Below are 23078 nucleotides of genomic sequence, written 5' to 3'. Positions count from 1 at the left end.
GTATACAGTTCAGTGGTATTAAGTACCTTCACATTGTTATGCAATCATCTCCAGAACTTTCATCCTCCCAAACTGAAACTCTGTCCCCATGAGACTCTAACTCCCCATCCCTCCTCCCACCATGCCTGGGCACCCATCATTCCACTTTCTGTCTTCATGAATTTGACTCCTTTAGGGGCCTCATATAAGTGAAATCATGCATATTTGTCCCGTAGTGACCGGCTTATTTCACTTAGCATAATGTCCTCAGAGTCCATCCATGTTGTAACAGGTGTCAGAGCTTCCTTCCTTTTCAAGGCTGAGTACTACTATTCCATTGTACGGATGGACAACATTTGGTTTACCCACTCACCTGATGATGGACACTTGGGTTGCTTCCACCTTTTGGTGATTGTGGGTGATGCTACTATAAAGATGGGTATACAAATATCTCTCCTAGACGCTGCCTCTACTGATTTTAAATATATACCCAGAAGTGGGAATTTCTGGATCATATGGTCCCCACCCCTCATTACAAATTCAGGAACTGAGGCTACACAGAGGAGCTCAGAGGCTTGACCAGGGACCCAGCGTCCCCACCGCCCAACCCCTGGCCTCCAGCTCCTCTGTGGCCTATTCCCAGGCCTTCGGGAAGGCTCTCTGGAAGAGGTGAGCTGTGATGGATGCACTGAAGCTGTGATGCTGTCATCATGGGCAGGGGAGTACTGGGCCAGGATGGCAAGTGAACAGTCACCAGCCAGGTGTGACTCAGCGCTGGGAAGGCAGCTGTGAAGAGCCAGACGAGGTCTCCCAAGGGGAAAGACAGACCAGGAGCAAGTTCAAAGGCAGCAGTAGGAGCACAGGACCGCAGGCTCTGGTCCCCTCTGCATCTGGGCCTGTCACCCGAGGCACGAGTGGGTGCTATCTGCCCCTGGCAGCCACCTCAGCACCTGTTGGACCTTTGGGGTTCCCCATACCCCACATGGGAGGCCCAGATGGCTCTCCGTGGCTTGGATGAGGGGGCTCGGCAGGAAGGGGCTTCTGCTCCCATGTCCTCTGTCCCCAGGGCCTGCTTAGCTCTCTGCAGGGTCAGCAGAGCCACCTGGTCTTGGTGGAGATGCCGGGCTTTGCCCTCCCCAGGGCCAGTCCAGCCCCAGAGCGCAGTCGGCCTGGAGAGGCCAGGGACCTGCCCCCAAGGTCTCTTCAATTTCCTGATAAGAACTGAAGGGCTCCTCGCTTCCCAGGGAACCCCCATGCTGACAGGTGGCTCTGGTGACCGTCCTTGGTGTGCTGTCCGAGTGCTTCCATCTCCCGGTACAGGTGGAACCACACTGTCCCCTGTGGCTCGAGGCCTCCTGCAGTCAGTGAATCAAGTCTGAGCGTCACTTCAGCCCAGGGCGTTTCAGAACCCCAGACACCAGCCCTTTCTTGTCCCTGTGGCACAGCAACTGGGTCCCCGAGTGACCAAGGTGAAAGAAGGCCTCGATTGACCTGCGGGGGACATACCTTGGGAGGGAAAAAGAAAGGACATGTGTCATTTGTAGTAACTGACATCTCGGGATGCTTGTGACTGTGGTATGACCTAGCGGCCGCCTAGTCCTGCCGTCCTGACTGACGAGGTGGCTGAGGGGTCAGCCCAGCTTCCCATGCTTCGTTCCCCTGGCTTCTGTTTTCCTTTGAGGAAACCGATACCCATCCAACAAGTTTCTTTTCTGCTTAACTTGACCCCAGTTAGGCTTTGCTCTTTGCAACCGGGAGCCTGGCCTGGTGGAGGAGGCTGTTTCAGCTGTAACCAAGCAGCTTATCACTGCATGTGGATGAGGCAGTTGGGAGGAATGGAGGGGGCCTGGGTTTCAGACACAAATGAGGGTCATTGGAGGAAGAGGTGGTGTGGTGGTGTGTGTGTTGGGAAGAGCGCTAAAGGAACTTTCCCACCTCTGAAGGCCATGTGGCTGAACAGTTAGAAGCACAGCTTTGCCTACACGCCCCCCGCCCTCCACCTCCCCCCACAAGCCTGGGTTTGGATCCTAGTGCACCGATGACTGGCTGTGGGTCCTGGCTCAAATTCACCTCTCTGAACGCCAATAAGCACATCTGAAATATGGTGATAACAAGACATGGGATTGTTGGGAAGACGGCAGGAGAGGAAGTATATGAAGCACCTGACACAGTGTCTGGACATAACATATTCCCAATTCACCATCATAGTACCGTACATCAAGGCCAAGGGTGGTGTGCAGCAGCCGCAACCCGCGGAGCCAGCCTGCGCCTCCTCCTTGCCGTCTGCGAGCCCTTGCCCCCAGCTGCCCACTTGCACCCCTCCCTCCACAAGGGAGCCCGGCCGTCCTCTCCAGCCCACCCTCCGGGACAGAGCTGAGTGCCAGCTGCGGGCTCTCAGTGTCTGCAGCCTCCAGGATTCCTGTGTTTGGGATGCCAGCTTCTTTTACTGTTGTTAAAATGTTTTGCTGCTGGGAAGCCTCGAGCATCTCCACGGAGGGACATAAATAAAGGTAATAACCTGGCTATTAGGAAGTTTCGCCAGGTGTGTCCACCCTGGAGTGCCCTGGCATGCTGCAAGGCAGCCCTCGACAGCGAGCGCAGGGACGGGTGAGAAGCCTCTCGTGCTCTCTGTTTCTGGGTCAGGTACCTCTTATTCTCTAGGCTGCAAACAGAGTGGGGGGTGGGCATAGGCAATGTGCCCCCCGTCAGGGTGGCGTGGAGGGATGTGGGGCAGGCCACGCCCAGGATGGAGCACGGTAAGCGTGGTGAGGCAGGACAGAGGGTGACATCTCTGAGTGCTGCTCTCCACGGCCCTCCTTCCTCCCCCAGCTGGGCGTGGAGCCTCCAGGTGGGGCGTATCGCTCAGAGCCCAGAGCTGAGGCTTGGGGCCGGCAGTGCAACCTGGTGGCTGTGGGTGTGGGCTTTGGCACCAGGCCAATGTTGGTGCAAGTCCTCGTCCCTGTGCAATGTCTGTGCCACTGGGCAGGTCCCACCAACTCGATAAACCTTGGTCTCCCGTGTATAGAATAGAGATGGTGATGGTCTCCACTCCCGGAAACTGAGCCCAGAGCCACCAGCACCCGTAGAGGGGGCTGGCACACGTGCAGCCTTCAGCTCTGTCCTGACCTGGATTGTCCCATGCAGGATGTTTGGGCTGAGGCCCGGCTGCTCGTGGGGTCTCTCCATCGCCCACCCTAACACAGAGGAGGCGCTGGGCCTGCCTGCTGGCAGGGAGGGGGTCTGACCTCATCTTAGGTCAAAGATGGGACAATATTGGCTGGTAGCAAAGCTCCCCATGAGGGAGTCCCGCTGCTCCATAGTGGCAGGGGTGGGTGGGTGGGATGCTTGGGGGCCTGGAATCAAGCTGGATTAATTGAACCTGACAGGCTTAGGCCTGAGAGGGCTCAGAGGGTCCCCAGGCTACTCCTCTGTTTTGATCTGACCACCGAGGGCTTCTACCCCCACCCAACCCCAGGCCTCTGTCTTCTTTTCTTTAAGAATTGTGACAGCACATTTTCATTTATTAATTTTATGCTTAACAACACTTTTATAAAAGCCCCAAAACTAGGTGCCCGTGAGAAACAATTCACACTGTGTGGATAGTTGTCAAGGCCCCTCAGATGCAACTATGTGGCCCCAAACCCCATGACAGTCCCCTGGGTGTTTCCTGGGGCTGCTGAGCCTGGGAGCGGGGGTGGGGAGATTTGGGGCTGCAAAGCTGAAAGGGAGCAGAAGGTGGGACACAGGGGGAAGAGTGGCAGAGGAGAGGACATCACTTAGGGTGCCCCGGGGCCATCCCAGGATGCAGGCTGGAGAGCAAGGACAGCCTGAGGTGGGTGACATCCTGACATCTGTGGGTTCACTCCAGCTGTGAGCTCCCCAGAAGTGAGAGCAGAAGAGGGCAGGGGGCAGGGGGCAGAGGGGTGAGGGGCAGCACACAGGGACAGCTGAGGAGGTCCGCAGAAGGGGGCGAGTGTCTCCCCCTAAGCCCCCAGGGCAGCAGTAGGACAAAGCTCTGTGTCCTCCTCCCCTCCCCTCCCCACGTGCTCTCCACTGAGGAGTCAGGGCCCTGGGTGGCCGCAGCTGCCTGTCTAGGGATATGTGCGCTAGGCCAGGGTGGGCCAAGTCAGCCGAGGGCCCGAGCAGCTTTGACCTGGCAACCTTCCCGGCGCCCCCTCCCTCCCCCAACATTCCCTTCACAGCAGGCGTGGTAATTGGGTTTTACACGGGGCCCTCTGGCACTGACCTAGTTGTCCTGGTTCCTGCCTTCCTCTGTCCCTGTGTGTTCGCCCCTGATGTTCTTTAAACCCCAGGCATTGTGCCTTCATATGTCCTGGTTTCATCCTCCACTCTGATTCTGCTGGGCAAGGTCAGGCTGGTGCCGGAGCCTGGAGCAGGCATTCGGGGTGCCTGGCATAGCATGTGCTTCTCAAGGGCGCCCTGCTCTGGGCCCACCTCTGGGAATGAGACAAGTGAGGCCCCGGGTCTGCACCCTGGACAGCTGAGCAGCAGGTGATGGCCTGAGCGTGACCCCGTTAGGGGCCTCCTCCCTGACGCTGGGTCCCCATGTGTGTGAGGAGGGATGGAAGGGTTTCTGGGGACCAACTCCTCATCTGGAAATGGCAGCAATAATGCAAAGTGCTCGGGCTCGACTGAAATAGCACGTGGGGGGCACAAGGCCTGGCACCGGATGAGAATGTCCATTTGTCTGTCCATCTCCCTCCCTTTCTCATCATTTCCTCACCTGCAGAATGGAGGCCTGGACATCCCGGTGAGAGCCCTGTTCCCGCAGGGACCGTGTGTCCACTACAGGACACTGACCATCTGCACTGGTGCTGGAGCAGCACAGATGGGAGCATCTTTTGCCGGTTAGAACATCTCTGCAGGGGTAGGTGTTCTTGGGTTCCCCATTCACAGGTGAGAGCACCTGAGGCTATGAATGACAAAGGGACTGTGCCCAGGGCTCAGAGCTGCTCCCGCTGGACTCAGGATTCAAGCTCGGTGACCGACCCCTGTGCCCCTGCTCTTCACCCCTGCTCCGGGCTGACCAGATGTTTGGCAGCTCTGGGGCTATCTGGGGGGGTAGAGGGCGAGGAAAACTTGTCCTGAAGCGGGTCACCACCGTGGCGCCTTCACCAGCCCTGTGGGTGGCCGAGCATGTCCAGGTCTGGATTCTGACAGGTTGCAGCTTGTTTTTTTGAGACTTGTCAGCATGGGGCTGCCAGGGAAACAGGTGCCTGTCTCTAACAGGGATGTTTACCCGGCTGTGATCTGAAGAGGCATGTTCCTTGATTCCTACAGGGCTTGGGGCTAGTCCCTGTAAGAGGGAGCCTCGAAAGGGCCGGCTGGGGGGCACAGATGGCTTTGGGTTTAAACGGGGCCAAAACTTTCACCAGCTCCTGCAAACAGTTCCCTGAATGTGGAGGTTTGGCTGAAATCAGGCGGGCGACATCAGCTGCTCCCCACGCCCATGCCCGGAATCTCCCCCCGCCCCCTCCTCGAGACATCCCCCCAGTTCCAGAATCACCTCTGCTTGGTCTCCCAGCTCCCGTAAGCTGCCAAGCATGAAGGCTGCCTTCCGAGGCTGTATGAATAATAGAACTGAAATCATCCCTAGTTAAAAATAGATACTCTTCTTAATAAATATTTTACATACTGTCTTTAGAATATACAGATCCCCTGTCTGGAGAGTTAAAGAAAACCCTGTTATTGAGCCCAAAGACTGTAGGAAAGGCTCAGCCTGACGTCCCCCCAGCCACAGCTCCTGACCAGGATCCACCCCCTCTTCAGTGACGTTCACTGAAAACAACCTGCACCAGTACTGACGGAACTCCCAGCCAGGAGCAGCCTGGGAATTCTTGGGCGTGTTAGTCACCTATAAATTTGATGGAGGCAAATCAGTCATCCGATGCCCCTTGGCTAAGTGAGGCTCGGAGTTCAGAAAAGCCAAAAGTAAGTTCTCATGTTCCCACTGTACAGAAGGACTCCCCTCTGTGAGCGGAAACTGGGGGCGTCTGGGGACAGTCTCGGGGAGGGAGAGGAAATTCTGGGTGGGGAGGCGGAAGTGGTTGGAGTTTAAAGCGCTGGCCCATTTCAGAAAACTTTGCAAATGCAGTATAACCTTGAAGGTGTGCGTTAATTAGGACACGGCATGATCTAGATACAGCAAATGAATCTGAGTAATCTGCAGAAACAGCTCCCAGTCTTGACCGCCTCCTCCCCGCTGTGATCTTCCCATGGAAGACAGGGCAGGCAGGAAATGCTGGGGTCTGCCACTCTGCAGGTCCCAAGAGAATGGCTGAGAGTCCTTACTCAACAGGGCGGGAAACTGGATATTGAAGGGGCAGAGTATGCTGAAGCTAGGACAGATGAACCAAATGGGGTTTGGGGCCGATGTCTCAGCACTGGTCTCTCTGCCTGGACTGGCAACTCCATATCCCATCTGGTTTCCTTGGACCGCGCAGAGACCCTTCCCTGTGAGGCCCGCCTGCCCTGAGGATGGGCCACTCTCTCCCTTGTGCTCAACTTACTTTGAGGAGATTTTGGTTTAGCACCCGGCACCCTGATGAATGGGTGGATGGATGGATAGTGGATGGATGGGTGGTGGATGGGTGGTGGATGGTTGGATGGCTGGATATGTTGATGGGTGTGTGGATAGATGCATGGATGGGTGGATGTATGGAAGGGTGGATGCATAGGTGGATGGGTGGATGCATGGATGAGTGGATAGATGGGTGGGTGGATGGATGGAGGATGAGTAGATGGATGCATGGAGGGGTGGATGGTTGGATAAATGGGTGAGGGGATGGATAAATGTGTGGATGGGTGGATGGATGGATGCGTGGATAGAAAAAGCCACCTTGTATCAAATTCCAAAGGGGAATTGATCACAGAATAAAAATGGGAGCCCAGTCACTCCATTACTCCAGGGTTGATCATATACGTGGTAATGTGCTTTAATCCTTCTCTCCTGCTGCCCTCTATCCTTTGCTTTCCAGTTCCTGCATTACTGGCTGGAAAGGCAAGGCTTGGGGAGCAGGGAGAAGGAGTAGGAGAGACCAGAATTACAGAGGACAGACAGTGAGAGTTTAAGGACCCGACGCTAGACTCTCCCACATGGCCCACCTGGAGACCTTGAGAAGCCAGGCTGCCCCTCCACTGTCAGTGAGCCAGGGCACTTTAGGACGTTATTATGTTTCCCAGTGTTCCTCGAACAAAGCCGGTGCTGGAACGTTGGGCAATCAGAACTCAGCACCTACTCGGGCTCTCGTTGGGCGAAGCTTTGTGGGGGATACAAAAGAAGTTAAAAAAAAAAAAAAAGACATCCAGTTATTTCAATAGAAAGCATTTTTTAAAAATCCATGCCACTGTACCTACACTTGTTTTAAGTTTTTTATTTTGGAAGGTACAGGGGAAGAAAATCATGAAATGTTTTCATGTCTCTGTGATTGAGCAAATGCTTAAAATATTAAACTATTGCTTAATAATTGATTAAAACTAACCTCAGTGGGAGCCAATCACCCATTTGGCAGGATCTCTTTAAACTTTTAAGGCCTTTTAGCTTCCCCTGGCCGCCTAACCTTTCTCTTGTCTGATTCATTCAGGTTTCAGCAGACAGTTTGCCTCTTGATGATTGATGATGTCACGATGCCTCTATTGAGCTGTGGGATGGTTGACCCAGGCTGGATTCAGAAAAAGTAAAGTCCTAGCAACACTGTGTCTGAAGAGGTAGTGAGGGGAGGAGAGAAGGAAGTCAGAATGTCTGCAAATAACAGTACTGCGGTTTCTAAGATGCAGAAGGGGAATCAGAGGTAAGGCTGTGTGGCCTTCAGAGCCACTTAAGTTGTCTGTGACTTGAGTTTTCCCGCTGAATGACAATTATGCTGGCCTCTCTGTTTTTCAGGGAGGATACTAAAAGCATTGAGCCGAATGGTTTAGAACATGGGCTCAGGTGTCAGACTGCCCTGGTCCAAACCTTCCCCAGAGGTTACTTCATGTGTGACCTTGGACAAGTTTCTTAGCCTCTCTGTGCCTCAGTTTCCTCATCTATAGAATGGGAGTAAGCGTAGAAATGCCCTCCTGAGCACATTAGGTAAGATATTCTCAGCATTAGCCAGTCTGGGAAAGGGCTCCGCTGTGGTTGCTATGCTGATTTTAAAACAAGTACTTTGAGTTCTGTAAGAGAAAGGGCCATTATATGAACAGCCAAAGTCCCCCAAACTAAGCACAGTCTTCAAGAGATATGTGCACACCCATGTTCATGGCAGCATTATTCACAACAGCCAAAAGGTGGAAGCAATCCAGTTGTCCATCAGTGGATGAATGGATAAACAAAATGTGGTCCATCCACACAACAGAAAATTATTCAGTCTTAAAAATGAAGGAAATTCTAACATATGCTACATTGCAGATGAACCTTGAAGGCATTATGCTCCGTGAAATGAGCCAGACAAAAGAATACAAATCATCTGTGATTCTATTTATGTGAGGTTCCTGGGGTGGCCAGATTCATAGAGATGCAGTAGAATGGTGGACGCCAGGGGATGGGGGAGGGGAAATAGGCATTTAGTGTTAAATGGGGACAGAGTTTCAGTTTGGGAAGATGAAGAAGTTCTGGAGACGGACGGTGGTGACGGTTGCACAACAACGTGAATGTGCTTAATGCCACTGAACTGTGCACTTAAAATGGTTAATATGGTCAATTTTATGTTATCTGTATTTTACCACAATGAAAAGTAATAACTAGAAACATCACTAAGCACACCTGCCTCCTGTCCTGAGTGTGTCACCCCTGACTGGGGCCAGACTCATTTGCTGTCTGTGGATGGTGCTCAGACATGCATGGACGGGGCAGGGCTCTTTAATGACAGCTCAGCAGGGACTGAAGAGCCCCCTCCCAACCTGCTGGGTTATCCGCAGACCAGCTGAAAGAAGCTTCAAGGGTCCACAGCTGGATGAGCCAACCTCACCCTTCTATGCCATTGGTGGGAGTGGAAACTGATCCGGCCTCTTCAGGAGGGGATCCTTGGGAAGGTGTATGGGAAACCTTAAAGACATGCCCAGGCCAGAGCCTCTGAGGAGTGGAGTTGTTGTTTGAACCCTGCCTGGTCCTAACTTAACCTGTGCTCATTCTCCTTGATCTAGCCAGGCTCGGTAGCATCATCACTCAGTGGTGGATAGAGATAGGGACTGGACCCAACCCTTGTGAATCCCCCATCACCAGAGAACACAGGCAAAAATGATGACAATGCTCTACAAGATGCTGTTAACAGTAATATGAATTCCTGCTGCCTTCCTAGAGCTGAGGGCTTAGATGTTTTTCTTTGATGCAGACCATTTTTAAAGTCTTCATTGAATTTGTTACAATACTGCTTCTGTTTTATGTTTTGTTTCTTATTTTTTGGCCATGAGGCATATGGGATCTTATCTCCCCAACCAGGGATCGAACCCACACGCCCTGCACTGGAAGGCAAAGTTTTAACCACTGGACCGCCAGGGAAGTCCCTAGAGCTGAGGGCTTCGAAAAAACTTTCACATGGCTGATTTTCTTCATTTCCTACAGCCTGCCTGCCTCATCCCTCGCTACAGACTTGTCTATTTATTTTATTTATTTATTCATTTTGGCCACGCAGCAAGGCTTGCAGGACCTTAGTTCCCTGACCAGGGATTGAACCCGGGCCCAGGGCAGTGAAAGTGCTGAGTCCTAACCACTGGACCGCCAGGGAACTCCCAAGACTTCTCCATTTAAAATGGACAACGTAAGGTCCGTCCGCCTTCTCAGGGGGCTATGGGGCAGGCCTGTGGGAGACCAGGGGTGGGGGAATCTGTGGGTGGGGGACAGGGGAAGACACCCAGCACTGAGAGTCACACACAGACTCAGCATTGGCTGAAAGGGCCACAACCATACAAAGCTGGGATCCAAGTTCAGGCTTCCTCATTTTCTTTCCTCCTTTTATCATGTGTACGCTCTTTTGAAAAATCAAATTAAAAAAGAAAAAAAAAGTCAAACAGTTCAGAGAGGTTTATAAAGAGCTCTCTTCCTATTCCTCCTTTCTCAGCCCTGAAGGCAAGCACTTTTAACTGTTTCATTTTTAATTATATGGTGATCGCCTCTGCGAGCCTAAATAATATGCTTATAACGCCATCTCTTGATTTATCTGCTTTAGAGATTATCTGCTGTGCTGGGTGAGGCTTCCTCATTGACAGCGCCTGGCCCCATCCCCGTCTCCGTGCGGTTCACCCTCTGCCGCTTCCTGACTTTGGATTCTGTGCTCGGCTCTGTCTCAGGTATGGGCTTCTGCAGTCTCTCTGTCCTCCTGGGGAGAAGGGGGATGTGGGCCTGCCTTCCTACTTCCACTCAAGTTTTGCGCTGCCCTGGTTGGTGGTCTTTCATTCCAGTCCGAGGCACTCTCATGTCTCAGGCTTTGGCCCCAGAGTGACGCTCTACATTCGAAAGCACATGCACGTGAACACTACGTGGCGAGCAGGGCAGGGCCTGGCTCCTGGTCCTTAAGGTTCTGAGGCTCCAGGCCCCTTGCAGGACTGCTCACCTGGGCTCTGTCACGCCACCAGGGGTTCAGAATCACTCCTTCTCATTTTCATTTGCATACTTTGGACCAGGCCTTTCTTATAGGCACTCCATTTTCTCCTGCATCTTGATTGCTTATTCCTTCCTTTTTGCAGAGAAGAAGCCCCTGCCCTGACCCTATCTCATCCCTGTTACCCTCTATGTATGGTTTGGACTCTATCCATCCTTCTCAAGGCTCAGACCAGGGGCTCCACACTTGGACCGGAACTTCCTGGCGCAGACTTTTGTTATTCCTGGATTTCTCATCACCTTTCTTTTTTGCCGCTGCATCTTGGATTTACTCCAGTCATTGTGTCACTTTGGTACCTTGGGCTTTCTTGTTCATGCTGAGGCTTTTGTTTCAGGGAAGTGGGCTGTCTGTTCACGTGTGAGACTAGCGAGGCTGGTGTGGAGCAGGTATGGGTGGGATTTAAGGACTGGCAGGCTGTGCTGCAGGGCAGCTGCCGAGAGCCCCCGGAGGCCAGCATCGTGTTGGTTACTAGGGGCAACCAACACCCAGAGACCTCAATGCCTATGTTCCAGATGAGGAAGCTGAGACCCAGGGGGCAAGTGGCTTGTCCAAGGTCACATGGCAAATTGGTGGCCAGAACCCAGGTCCTCTGAGTCAAGAATCCAGGTCCCTCCACTGGACTGCTTTGGTTGGAGCCACCCTGGAGAACTGGGCTTCCTAAACACACGGACCAGTCTGTAAAGCTCTCACAAGGGGGCTCGTGACCTAGGTCACAGACACCTCTGCTCCTGGGCGCTAACCTTCCTTCCTTGGCTTTCCTCTGCTCCATCCACAACTGCCCTTCCCAGCAAGGTCATGCTCTGAGGTTTCAGAACAAAAGCAACCTCCAGGACTATCTGACTAGAAAATACAGGCCAGAAATCCACTGTGGGACCTTCACACTGAAGACATTTTGTTGATTTTCTTGCCTTGAACAATCCAGTCTTACAATTAACTAGAGATCCAAGCCTCCACGTGTGTGGGAGAAGGGCTATGGGCTGGAGCCATTTGCAAAGGGGCTGCTGGTCTTTGGGGGCCGGTGGGCAGGCTCACAGGCCAGCTTTGAGGGGACTCGGCCTCATTTCATGACCTGGAAATTTTGTCTCCTCTACACGTCAGGCACTTTCCCACAGGCAGCCCATGGGTTCTCCTTTTAATGTCAAATCACAGAACTTTAGTGCAGAGTGGACTTCTGTCCTGTCCCTTCATTGTAGAGGCAAGGAATAAGGGGTCCACGTGGGACTGGGCCAGACCACTCAGTGGCTTTCTGGGGGGGCACTGTTGGTATTTGGGGCAGGTTGTATTAGTCAGGGTCCTCCGGAGAAACAGAATCAGTAGGATATATATACAGAGAGAGGGAGTGGGGAGTTGTGGGGAGGAGGAGAGAGAGAGAGGGACTATTTTAAGGAATTGGCTCCTGAGATTGTGGGGCTGGACCGTCTGAAGTCTGCAGGGCAGGCTAGCAGGCTGGACATTCCAGCAGGAGTTGATGTAGCAGTTGTGAGCCCAAAGGCAGTCTGGAGACAAAATTCCTTCCTCTTCTGGGAACCTTATCTTAAGATAAGGCCTTCGATTGATTTGATGAGGCCCACCCACATTAGGGAGGGTCATCTATTGAGTTAAATGTTAATCTCCTCTGAAAAGTGCCTTCACAGCAACATCTAGATGGTGTTTGACTACACAACTGGGCACCATGGCCCAGCCAAGCTGATACAGAAAATTTAACAATTGCAACGATTCTGTGTGTGCAGTTGTGGGACATTTAGCATCCCTGGTCCCTGCCCACTTAGCACCATAGTGTCTCCAGACCTGTGACAACCAAAGACAAGTCCCCTCTCTACTTCTGAATGAGCCCTGGGTCAGGGGTGAGGGGGGTCTCCTATGAGAACCTCTTAGGGAAGGTGGTGAGAGAGCCGAAATTTCCCTGGGACCCTTAGCCAGTGCCTCAGGCACTAGACTCCATGAGCATCTAGCTTTTCTGCTCAACTGGGGGTTAATGTCTTGAGCCTAGGGAATGCCTCCTCTCCTGTGTCCTCCAGAGCACAGGGTGGGTCCTGAGCTCACAGTGGGCCTCCTGCAACTTCGCACTCCCTCCGTGTCCGATTCTCTGACCATCAGTCCAGGGCCCCCAGCTGTGGCTGCCTCTGATGAATGGCCACAATAACGGCCTTTGAAACCTGCCCAGAAATCAGATATTTCTGTAATGATTAGAGATCATTTGGGGTCCAGCTCCCGGGGACATGATGTGGTTAAAACAGAGCTGTTTCATTTCATCCCCAAGTGTGAGACTGTGATATTAGGAATTCTAATGTGACCGCGTCCCTGCTGATCCCCGGCTCCTGTCCTTTAGGAAGCCTGATATCTGCAACTCAGAGGCAGTGTGGATAATGGGGGGGCCTGCTGCTTAACCCTTGACATTTACCAACTTTGGTCAGTTCATCAATCCCCAGTCCCAAATTTGCTAAAGTAAATGCTATGCCCTTTTCATAGAGCTGTCATGCATAAAAACTGCCACTGTGTTCCCTCGTTCCTACCCCCCCAGTGAGCCCTGCAGCAGGTGGCTGCCAGCACACTGGGGGTGCTCTGAGGACAAGCCCGTGACAGTCTCATCCCCTTTCTTTACGCGTCCAGCTTGCCTTGGTCCGGAGACCCAAATAAGTCCAGGGATGGTTCTGTACCCTTGTGTACACCCAGGAGAAGCGAACGCTTGACCCTCCAGCCCTGGCAGTTGGGGTCCAGCTGGACGACACCTGGAGTGGGGAGGAGGAGGAGACAGGGTCATTGGCGCAGGGATTTCAGCCCCTCCTGCGTGGCTGGATGCTCCTGTCCCCCCTGTGACCTGGACCGCCCTTACCACCTCCTGCCCCATCCAAAGGGGAGGGGAGGCCAGCGAGACAGGGAAAGAAGACAGAGGGTTTGGGACCACAGTGGCAAGTAACCCCCAAGTCACAGAGACCATAATAAGCTGCTATGAATGGAGCATTTTTATATGTCAGCCCCTGCATCGGGCTCTTTGTGCAGACTGTCTCACATACCTCCCCTGCACGTGCCCGTTCCCCCTCACGATCACACAAGCCCCACGTCCATATAAGGCTTAAATGGGTAAAAAGCCACTTCAAATGTCTATCTCTAAATTCAGAGTCATACAAGGACACAGTTCACACAGGTATTTCACCCTAGTATTTGTGCATTGTTTTTGTAAAGTCATGTCTTTTTTCATGATATGATTTGGTTATCACTGTAGTAGGTATCTGAGTGCCTATTAGTTACTCATTTTTACTGATGGGAGGATTATAGGTCTAAGACATAGTACCAACAAGCTCACAGTCTTGTAGGAGGTACAGGTGTAATAATATAATGTAATGTGCAGCTCTAAGGTGAGATGGCTTGTCGACCAAGTCTCTACTGTTCTGAATCCTGCCTCTGAACATAGAAAGTGCTGTTTACCCTAAGAGGATTCCCTAAGTCACTAATTGAATCAGTGAGTTCTCCAAGAAGTATTTATTAGGCTGAAGAAAACATTTTCTTTTGAACAATACTTCCTCTCATTGGTATAATTCTATAGAGGTGGCCAAAGGATTTTATATCATCTAACTTTTTCCTCACAACAACCTTATGGGATGGGTAGAAAAAGAACTACCCTCACCCCATTTTACAAATGAGGGAAGTTGCAAGGCTACTGAGGTAGATTCTGGGCAAGAACTTCTGCTCCTTGGCCAGAGATTCATTTATTCATCTACTCATCCACCATCCATCCATCCATCCACCCATCCATCCATCCACCTATCTATCCACTCATCCACCCATCCATCCATCCATCCATCTATCCACCCACCACCCAGCCACCCACCTATCCATTGCCAGGCCCAGGGCTAAGTGCTGGAGGACAGAGGTGGCTCCGGCTCTCAAAGAACTCCCAGTCTGGAAGGTTGTTTGGATCCTGTAGGTTATGGTGGTAGCTTATGTTCTCCTCGACATTTCAAGATTAGTTTCTTCCCTCACAAACAATCTGGGGACAAGCAAAGGCACCTGGTAGCAAACTCCTTCAGCTTGGGTTGGGTGGTTGGTACACCTGCAAGTGATGGACACAGGGAAGAGCACTGACGTCCCGCAAATCCCTGAAGGTCCCGATACGAAGTGCTGAGTAGCAGTATTTTGGTGCCTAAGCCTCCGGGCAATCATGGGAGAGGATTTCTGGTTTCCCTCTGGATGCTAAGAGGTAGCAAATCTTCTTTTGATGGATTAATGGATCTAAATGTCATGAGGGCCCCTGATTTACAGCCTACATTCTCATCTGCCCTCCGTAGCCTGGCAGAACCTTAGAGGAAAGTTCTTGGGCAGCAGGGTCAAGTGAAGGATGTTCTTTTAAAGCAAGGGGAAAACTTTGTGACAACACAGGAATGATGTCATGAAGGAAGACCCCTGACATGTTCAGCAACTATGAGGAGGATCAGCAATTGGGACCCCACCTGCTCAAGTTCCAACTTTCAGCCAGACACCAGCCACAAAGAGCCCTCCCTTCCACTGAGGGTGTGTGATAAGCATGCCCCATGCAGATTTGCCACCGCGGGGGGCCGGGGGCGGCAGACTGCTGCCTCTGTGGGATCAGAGGAGCATCAGGAGGACACTCTCTCTGCCCCAGTATCTTCCTACTGGCCTGCCCCTATGCCTGGGTGGTCCCCGTTAGCAGTCAGTTCATTTGAGTTAAAGCAATGAGGGTGCTAGAGATTCCTGCAGAAACCAAGGAAACCAAGGAGGAGGGGGTGGCGGTGGCAACAGTGCCTTCCCCATGCCCACCCCATGATGGTTCCACTTCCCAGATGGGCTTACTCTCTGACAGCTCAGTAGGAGCTGGACCTCAAGGAGCTGGTACATAGGACAGGTCATTTTTTTAAATTGTGGTAAGATATTTATAACATAAAATTTTCCATTTTAATCATTTTTAAGTGTACAGTCAGTGGCACGTTCATGTTGTGCAACCAACACCACCATCCGTCACCAGAACTTTGTCATCATCCCAAATTAGAACTCTGTGCCCATTACCCAATAGATCCCCATTCCCGCTCCCCAGCCCTTGGAAGCCACCATCCTCCTTTCTGTCTCTGTGAATTTGACTCCTCTAGGGACCTCATATAAGTGGAATCGTACAGTATTTGTCCTGTTGTGAGTGCTAATTTCACTAAGCATAATGTCCTCAAGGTTCATCCACGTTGTAGCCTGTGTCAGAATTTCCTTCCTTTTATGGCTGAATAATATTCCGTTGAATGGATGGACCACACATTGTTTATCTATTCATCTATTGATGGACACTTGGGTTGCTTCTACTTTTGGGTGGTTGTGAGTGATGCTGGCATGAACCTGGGGGTACAAGCATCTGTTCAGGACAGAGCACTTGTGATGGGAGCCAGAGGGCAAGGGGTGGAGGGAAGGGTCACCAGAGCTGCCGGGCTGCAGTGGGGGCTCTGCCTTCTCCAAAGTGACCTGCCTCTGGCTTGATCATCGCTCGCCCTGTGAAGTTCCTCAGTTGTGTGGACACCCTGAGTGCCAAGACCAATCTTCTCCATAAGTGGTGTCTCCCCCAGCATCCCAAGGAGGGAGGGAGATGCAGGGGAGACTCAAGAGCTATCACAACCTAGCTGACAGGCAGCCGAATCCAGGACTGACTACCCTTGTTCTGGATTGTTTCAGTGACCAAGCCCACCCATTGCCTGGTGGAGAGGGGCAAAGCTGGCACAGCAGAAATGTCACTGTCCAATGACAATGATATTGACAACGCAATGCCATCCTTGTCAAGGTGAGCTTTCTTCATCAGAACCAGTCAGTGAGTTCCTCATAAAAGTAATGGCGAGACCTCAGAGGCCTGCCCCTGGAAGCGTGGTATTGCAGTGTCTGTATTGGTCAGCTACTGGCCCAATAACGATGCATAACAAGCCAGCCCAACTCATGGCTTCACATGGCAGTGCTGACTCTCCTGGATCTGGGGGTGGCTGGGGGCTGCCTCACGCGGCATCTTGGCTCTCTCGCCCTCCTCAGGTGGGTGGCCTCACTGGGATGGCTTCTTGTTCTGGAGAAAGAGGCGAACAAGGGGGAGAGTCTACCCACCCCCCCAGCATGTTCACAGCCCCTGCTTTTGCTGCTCCGCTAGCGTCTCACTGGCCAAATCAAGTCTCAAGGCCAAGCCTGAAGTCCGGGGTCAGGGAAGCACGTTCTACCTCTGTGGGAAGAGCTGCAGGTCACTTGACAGAGGATGGGGACACAGAGAGGGGTGAAGAATGGGAGAAAATCTGACACCTCTCCAGAACGTTCCAACAAAAGCTGGATGGCCACCGCTCTTGGGTTCCCCTCTGGCCCTGGAAGGTAGGTTTATTTGTTTCCTCTGTAAGGTGCTCTGATTGATGACAATCTCCAAATCCTGTGACTCTTAATCGATGCCTGATGAATCATACACATGCAAACAAAATTCATTCTCTGCCAAGATAATCCTGAAGGCCTCCAGTGCCTCTCCTTTATTCCCAAAGCCCGTGCAAATGCATCTTTTTTGTTCCAGCCTTACTGGGAAGTAAAAGATTTTGTCTGCGGGCTGATGGGTATTAGCAGAGCTATATGGGGCTTGAGTGGAAATGCGGAATGTGTGGATCAGCCCGAGCTGTGCTGGCAGGGTCTGGGAGGAAGAAGTGGCGTGCTGAAATTCTGCCCAGGTTGCGGCTGTCATCTGCCTTGACTGCCAGACTCGCTCTTTTTGGGGTGTGTGTGTGTGTGGGGGGGCTATGGATCATGCTGTAAAGTTTCCTTGCTCTTGGCTGTTTCCGAGAAGGGCCTGGATTACTGAAGAAAATCCAGCTTATGTGTCCAAGGGCAAAACAGGCTGTTTATCTTTGGCTCGTACATGCTTCTCACATCTCCTGAGGTTTGTCTCTAAGTAGGATTTATGTCTCCCCATATGGAAGGTAAAAAACAAGAGGCCAGCATTGAGTTTGCAAGAGGCGATGCAGCCAGCACATGGCTTGCCATATGCTTAATGTGGATTTAAGAAAAGAGAGGGTTTTTAAAAAATTATTAAAAATGGCAATTTTGAAAATCTGACCTAATGTTATTAAGTTATCTTGACATGGAATGTGTGTGGCTGGAACCTTCTGATGGGATTTGGGAGCTGGGCTGCAGCGGGGGGCTGGGGACACATTCCTGAGGTGGGCTTGCCCCTTTGTGGAGCTCAGGTACACGAAGGGGAGACTCAAGTCTTCAGAGATGACTGTGCACAGAGCTGTGGTTCTCAACCAGGGGTACATTTGGCAAATTCAAGAGCCATTTTTGGGTTGTCACAATTGAGAGGAGGGAAGTGCTTCAAGCATCTAGTTGTTAGAGGCTGGGATGCTGCTAAACATCCTACGGTGCACAGAGCACCCCGCAACAGAGAATCATCTGACACCTGCTACAACGTGGATGAACCTTGAGGACATTATGCTCAGTGAAATAAGCCGGACACAGAAGAACGAACACTGTCTGATTCCACTTATATGATGTCCCTAGAGCAGTCAAATCCATAGAGACGGAAAGTAGGAGGGTGGGTGCCAGGGGCTGAGAGGAGGTGGGAATGGGGAGTCAGTGTTTAACAGGGACAGAGTTTCCGTTTGGGAAGTTAAAAAAGTTCTGGAGATTATGGTGGTGAGGTTGTATAACAATGTGAATGTACTTAATGCCCCTAAACGACACACTTACAAATGGTTAAAAGTGTTCTATGCATTTACCACAATGTTTAAAAAATGCTAAAATATAAACAAAAACAAAACAGAATCATTTGCCCAAAATGTCAGTAGTGCCGAGACTGAGGAACGCTGGCCTGAGTGGTGGAGGGACAGGTTGGTGCTGACTCGCCTGAGTAGCTGTGACAGTGCAGGGGTAAATGCAGCCATTTCACACATGTCACCCAATGTCATAACTTACAGAACAGCAGTTGCCCAAAGTCCCTCCCTCTGTCCCCCCAATACCCACAGTCCCTGCCCCAAATTACAGCAAGGTGGCCCCACATCCCCCAGGAGCCTCAAATGAGCTCACAAACCAGGTGGTCACCCAGAGGATTGTCATCCTTCCTGGTTGTCCTGCTGTGGTTTGATATCACCTGCCTCTGCTCTCAGCCTAGAGGGAGAGCCTATGACTGTGCCCACGTGCTTCCTGGACACACCCAAGCTGCTTTTTGGGGAATGACCCCCTCAACACTATGCCACAATGTGTCACCAGGGCCCCCAAGCAGCCCTGCTTACGCCCAGAGTCCCCAGAGTCCCCCAGTTCCAGCTCCTGCAGCTGGTACCCTGTTCCATGTAACCGTTTGGGCCCAGCTCCACTCCAGAGAGCTAGGAGCACGTACGTGCCAGCGCTGTATCACCTCCTCTGATCCCCGAGTCAAACTCTTCCCACCTTCCTTAGTTTCCATCAGCATCTGGGGAGCAGAGACCCAGGGTGGGAGCACCTCACAGCCCGGTCAACTCTCGGTCTGTGTGCCCGGCTCTACCACTCTCTTCCACAGGCCCACGCACCGGGTGGTGTCAGGGTGATGTCAAGGTGAAGGGTTCCAAAGCCCAACTTGTCTTTTTGGAAAGTAAATTGGCTCACAAGAAATTTGGCCTTCTCACTGGATCTCATTACCTTTGTGATCTAACCAAGTGCTTGGGGGGAAATTGCATGATGATTGTGGCTACGGTGAAAGGCTAAAGGAAGATGGGAATTACAGACCCGTAGACCCGAGATGGGGAGTTCTGACTTTGATTATGTTGTCAACCGTGGACCATTTTAAGTCAATGATGCAGCCTCTGGTTCTAGAAATGAGTTTCCGAGTTGGCCTAGGGCCCTCCTCGCATCTCTCATCATAAAATTCTTTTTCATCCAGTGGAAATCAGCTTGACAGTTACACATTTTTTTCCCCCCATTTCAAGCTCACTCTCTCAACCCTATGCTCTGATGAGGGCTGGGCTCTCAGAAGCCCCTGGAAAGCCCTCGTCAGGCTTCCTTGGGAGTGGGTGGTGCCCACAGGAGCAGAGAAGGGAGACCATCTCTCTGGGGATGCTGTGAAGGGGGTGGTCGTGCTGCAGGGAGAACCGCGGCCCCCCTGGCTCAGCTGCCCAGCCTACCTCTTTGGGGAACAGGGATTGAAAGATACATAAAAATTCAAACCATACTCGAAATAACTGAAAGGAAAATATACATTTCAGGAGGAGATAACCATAGCAATCACTTTCACTCAAAGGTAATAAAAATATGTATTGTAAACATGAACTCGGAGATTGGAGGCTGCACGCTCCGCCACCGGAGAGAGCACGTTCTGAGAAAAGGCAGAGACTTTCAGAGTCACTCTTGACAGATCCCTCTGATTAAAAACCCAAGAAGGGAAAATATGGGAGGAAGATGGAGAGTTGTGAGGGGAAAAAAATGACCAAAACTATGACAAAAATTGAGAATACAAATTATATTTACAAATTTCCCCCTGGCTGACATTCTGCCTGGAATGTGATCACATGTCATAAGGTGGCTGGTATGAATAATTCACAGGGGCCGGGGTTATTCTGGACCGAGCACAGAGTGTTCTGACGTGTGGTGGCACCGACGGCCTCGTGGATGTCTTACTCCGAGCGTCTGCTGCCACGTTCATCCCCTGCAACGATCGGTCCGAACCGCCACTGTGACAAGCAAACCAGACAAGCCTCTTCCAGCCTCAGCAGCTGGGCTGTCTGCGGAAAGCCATCCAGGCTCCTTGCTGGAAACATTAATTTCAGATGGAGAAATGGAAATTTCTGTCCTCTGCCTTTTTTGCTTTCTGTAAGAAGAGAGCTACGATCTCGGCTAGTTAAATGTTTCTCCATCCCTGCCTGGGTGGTGTCCTGTGATGGCCACTCCCAGCTCAGCAAACACCCTCCGGTTCCCAGGTCTGCCTTGAGGACTCCACACACACTGGCCCAGTTCCTGTCTATCCCCAGCCCTTGGTCCTGACTGCCCACCATCCTTCAGTCGTAATGGATGACCAACCTGAGTCCTGAGTACCTTGTGCACTTTCTGTGTCCTTCCTTACCAAAACGCAAATGAGATGCCGTTGTTCACTTATCGAATTTGCAGAAATCAAGATAATAAAACTCAGGAAGAAAACCAAAATACTCTTATTTGATTAGGGGAGGATGATACCGGTACTCTGCTGGTCCATAGGCAAATTGGAATGAGCTTTTTGGAAGCAATGTGAGAATGTCTCAAGAACCTTTAAAAAGTTCATTCTCTTTGTTTTTCTTATGGGTTGAATTGTGTCCCCCAGAGACATACATCCAGATCCTGAGCCCATGAGCGTGACCTTATTTAGAAATAGGGTCTTTGCAGATGTCACTTAAGATGATTTACGGTAGGCCCTTAATCCGATATGACTGGAGTTCTTGTAAGAAGAGGAGAGACACAAGGGGAAGGCGCTATGAAGTGATAGAAGCAGAGGCTGGAGTTACGCGGGACAAGCAGAGAGACACCAAGGATTGCGGGTTACACCAGAGGCTAACAGGCATGGGACAGATTTTCTCCTGGAGCCTTCAGAGGGAGCTCCACCTATTCACACCTTGATTTCAGACTTCTGGCCTCTAGAACTGTGAGATGATAAATTTCTGTTGCTTTAAGCCCTCCGGTTTGTAGTACTTTGTTACAGCAGCCCTGGGAAACAAATATAGCCTTTTTTGACTAATTTTTAGGAAGAAATCTTATAGCTCCTTTTTTTTTTTTGGCCACACTGCTCGGCATGCGGGATCTTAGTTCCCTAACCAGGGATCAAACCCATGCCCCCTGCAGTGGAAGCGCAGATTCTCAACCACTGGACCTCCAGGAAAGTCCCTATAGCTCCTTATTTACCAAATTTATTGCATTTCCTCCCAGGCACATACACCACATTTCCCAGTCTCCCTTGCAGTTAGTTGTGGCACATGACCGAGTTTGGCCAGTGGAATGCGGCCAGAAGTGACGTAAGCCACAGGCCTGGCCAATAGAAACCTGGATTCCCTTCCGAGCTGTTCCCTCTGGCTGGGAGCAGACACCTAGCTAAGGACCCCGAGTCCTGGGGGTGGTGGGACCCACAAGATGGAAAGAGATCATCCCAAACACCTGTATTGAGCTCACCTGTTGTGTGGGTGAACAATGGCCTTCTGCTGAGATTTCGTGGGGTGGGGGTGGGGGGCGGGGCGGTCCAGAATTTAGCCTAGCTTGACTAATACAAGGAAGTAATCAGAGATAGATAAAAGCCAAGATTCAGGGGCCAAGATGTTCCTATGCCCCATTTTACTCACTTGGGGATTCAAAATAAAAGTCACTTTTCTTTTCATAATCAGGTCAGCGTGGCCCCAAGTCTTTGTCCTTTGAATCCCTGGGTGGCCATTCTTCTTGGGGTGGCATTGGGGGTTTCTCAGATACTCCCCACGTCTGCCCTTCCCCACTGCTTCCTGCCTCCAAGGGGTCAGCTGTAGTGTAGGCAGATAGGGTAGGGGGTCCCGGGAGGAAGAGAACCAGGCATTCATCGCTTTCTTGACACAAGAGAAGCCATTTCAGGTCTAAACCATTTTGTGATCTGAGCCTGGCCACAGTGTTTGCCCTTGCACAAGAATAGGCCTCAGTAGTTAATGATTTCAAGGGAAGAAAAGAAGGTAGGAACAAACAGCTATTACCAGACCAGGGAAATAACCATATTGGAAACAATAAATCAATTGTAAAGGTAAAGATTAGCCTGGAGTACATTCCTGAGCTGTTTTGCAGGATCCAAGCCCCCTCGAGTGCTCGAGTGCTGGACCACCAGATTAACTAGAGCCTACAGAATGATGATGTTGACTTTTGCTGACCCTCGTGACTTCCATCAACTAAAGCTTGGACTCTGTCGACCTTTGCCCCAATTCTATGCTGAGTTCTCCTCTGCTTCAGTCCCTTCATGAATATGCATGTACCCTTAGCTTAAAACTTCCCCAGTTTTGCTGCTCTGGGAGACACTGCTTTGGGAAAGATCCCCAGTGTTCTCCTTACTTGTTGCAAGAAATAAATCCTTCCTTCTCCTGCTCTTGTGCGTTGTGTGTTTTGGCTTGATACCCACCAAGAGGCAAACCCAGTTTTTGGGTAACAGTAGCTGCTGTGGCCCTGAAGTGTGGTCAGTGTGCCTGTGCTTGGTGTTCATCGGAGCAGGGCAGCCCTTCTCATCTGAGTCATTCAACCAACACTGCCAGTGTGTCTGCCACCCTACCAGTCTCTGTGATCCCTGCGGGGCAGAATCAGAAGACGTGGTCCCTGTCTTCACGGAGTTTCTACCTAGGTGGGGAAAGGGACATCAAAATAAACACTGGTTTGGACTTCCCTGGTGGCGCAGTGGTTAAGAATCTGCCTGCCAATGCAGGGGACACGGGTTTAAACCCTGGTCCGGGAAGGTCCCACATGCCGTGGAGCAACTAAGCCTGTGTGCCACAACTACTGAGCCTGTGCTCTAGAGCCCGCAAGCCACAACTACTGAGCCCACGTGCCACAACTACTGAA

At 51.4% G+C, this 23078-nt stretch overlaps 1 protein-coding gene across 1 annotated transcript in view; it reads left to right on the top strand.

Moving 5' to 3' along the window:
• The window catches only part of ENDOV (endonuclease V), an 85138-nt gene extending 77365 nt beyond the window's left edge, over positions 1-7773 (top strand). The window contains exon 11 of the mRNA XM_029211610.1: positions 7584-7773. Within this exon, the coding sequence (XP_029067443.1) occupies positions 7584-7616 (33 nt within the window). The 3' untranslated portion in view covers positions 7617-7773. The remainder of the gene's footprint in view (positions 1-7583) is intronic.
• Positions 7774-23078: the final 15305 nt, after the last annotated feature.

The sequence above is a fragment of the Monodon monoceros genome, unplaced genomic scaffold (genome assembly GCF_005190385.1).
Source record: "Monodon monoceros isolate NGI ecotype Baffin Bay Population unplaced genomic scaffold, NGI_Narwhal_1 Super_Scaffold_9, whole genome shotgun sequence".
In the NCBI taxonomy this organism is placed as follows: domain Eukaryota; kingdom Metazoa; phylum Chordata; class Mammalia; order Artiodactyla; family Monodontidae; genus Monodon; species Monodon monoceros.
Note: the sequence above shows the minus strand (reverse complement) of the source record. Positions and strands in the feature narration are given on the sequence as shown.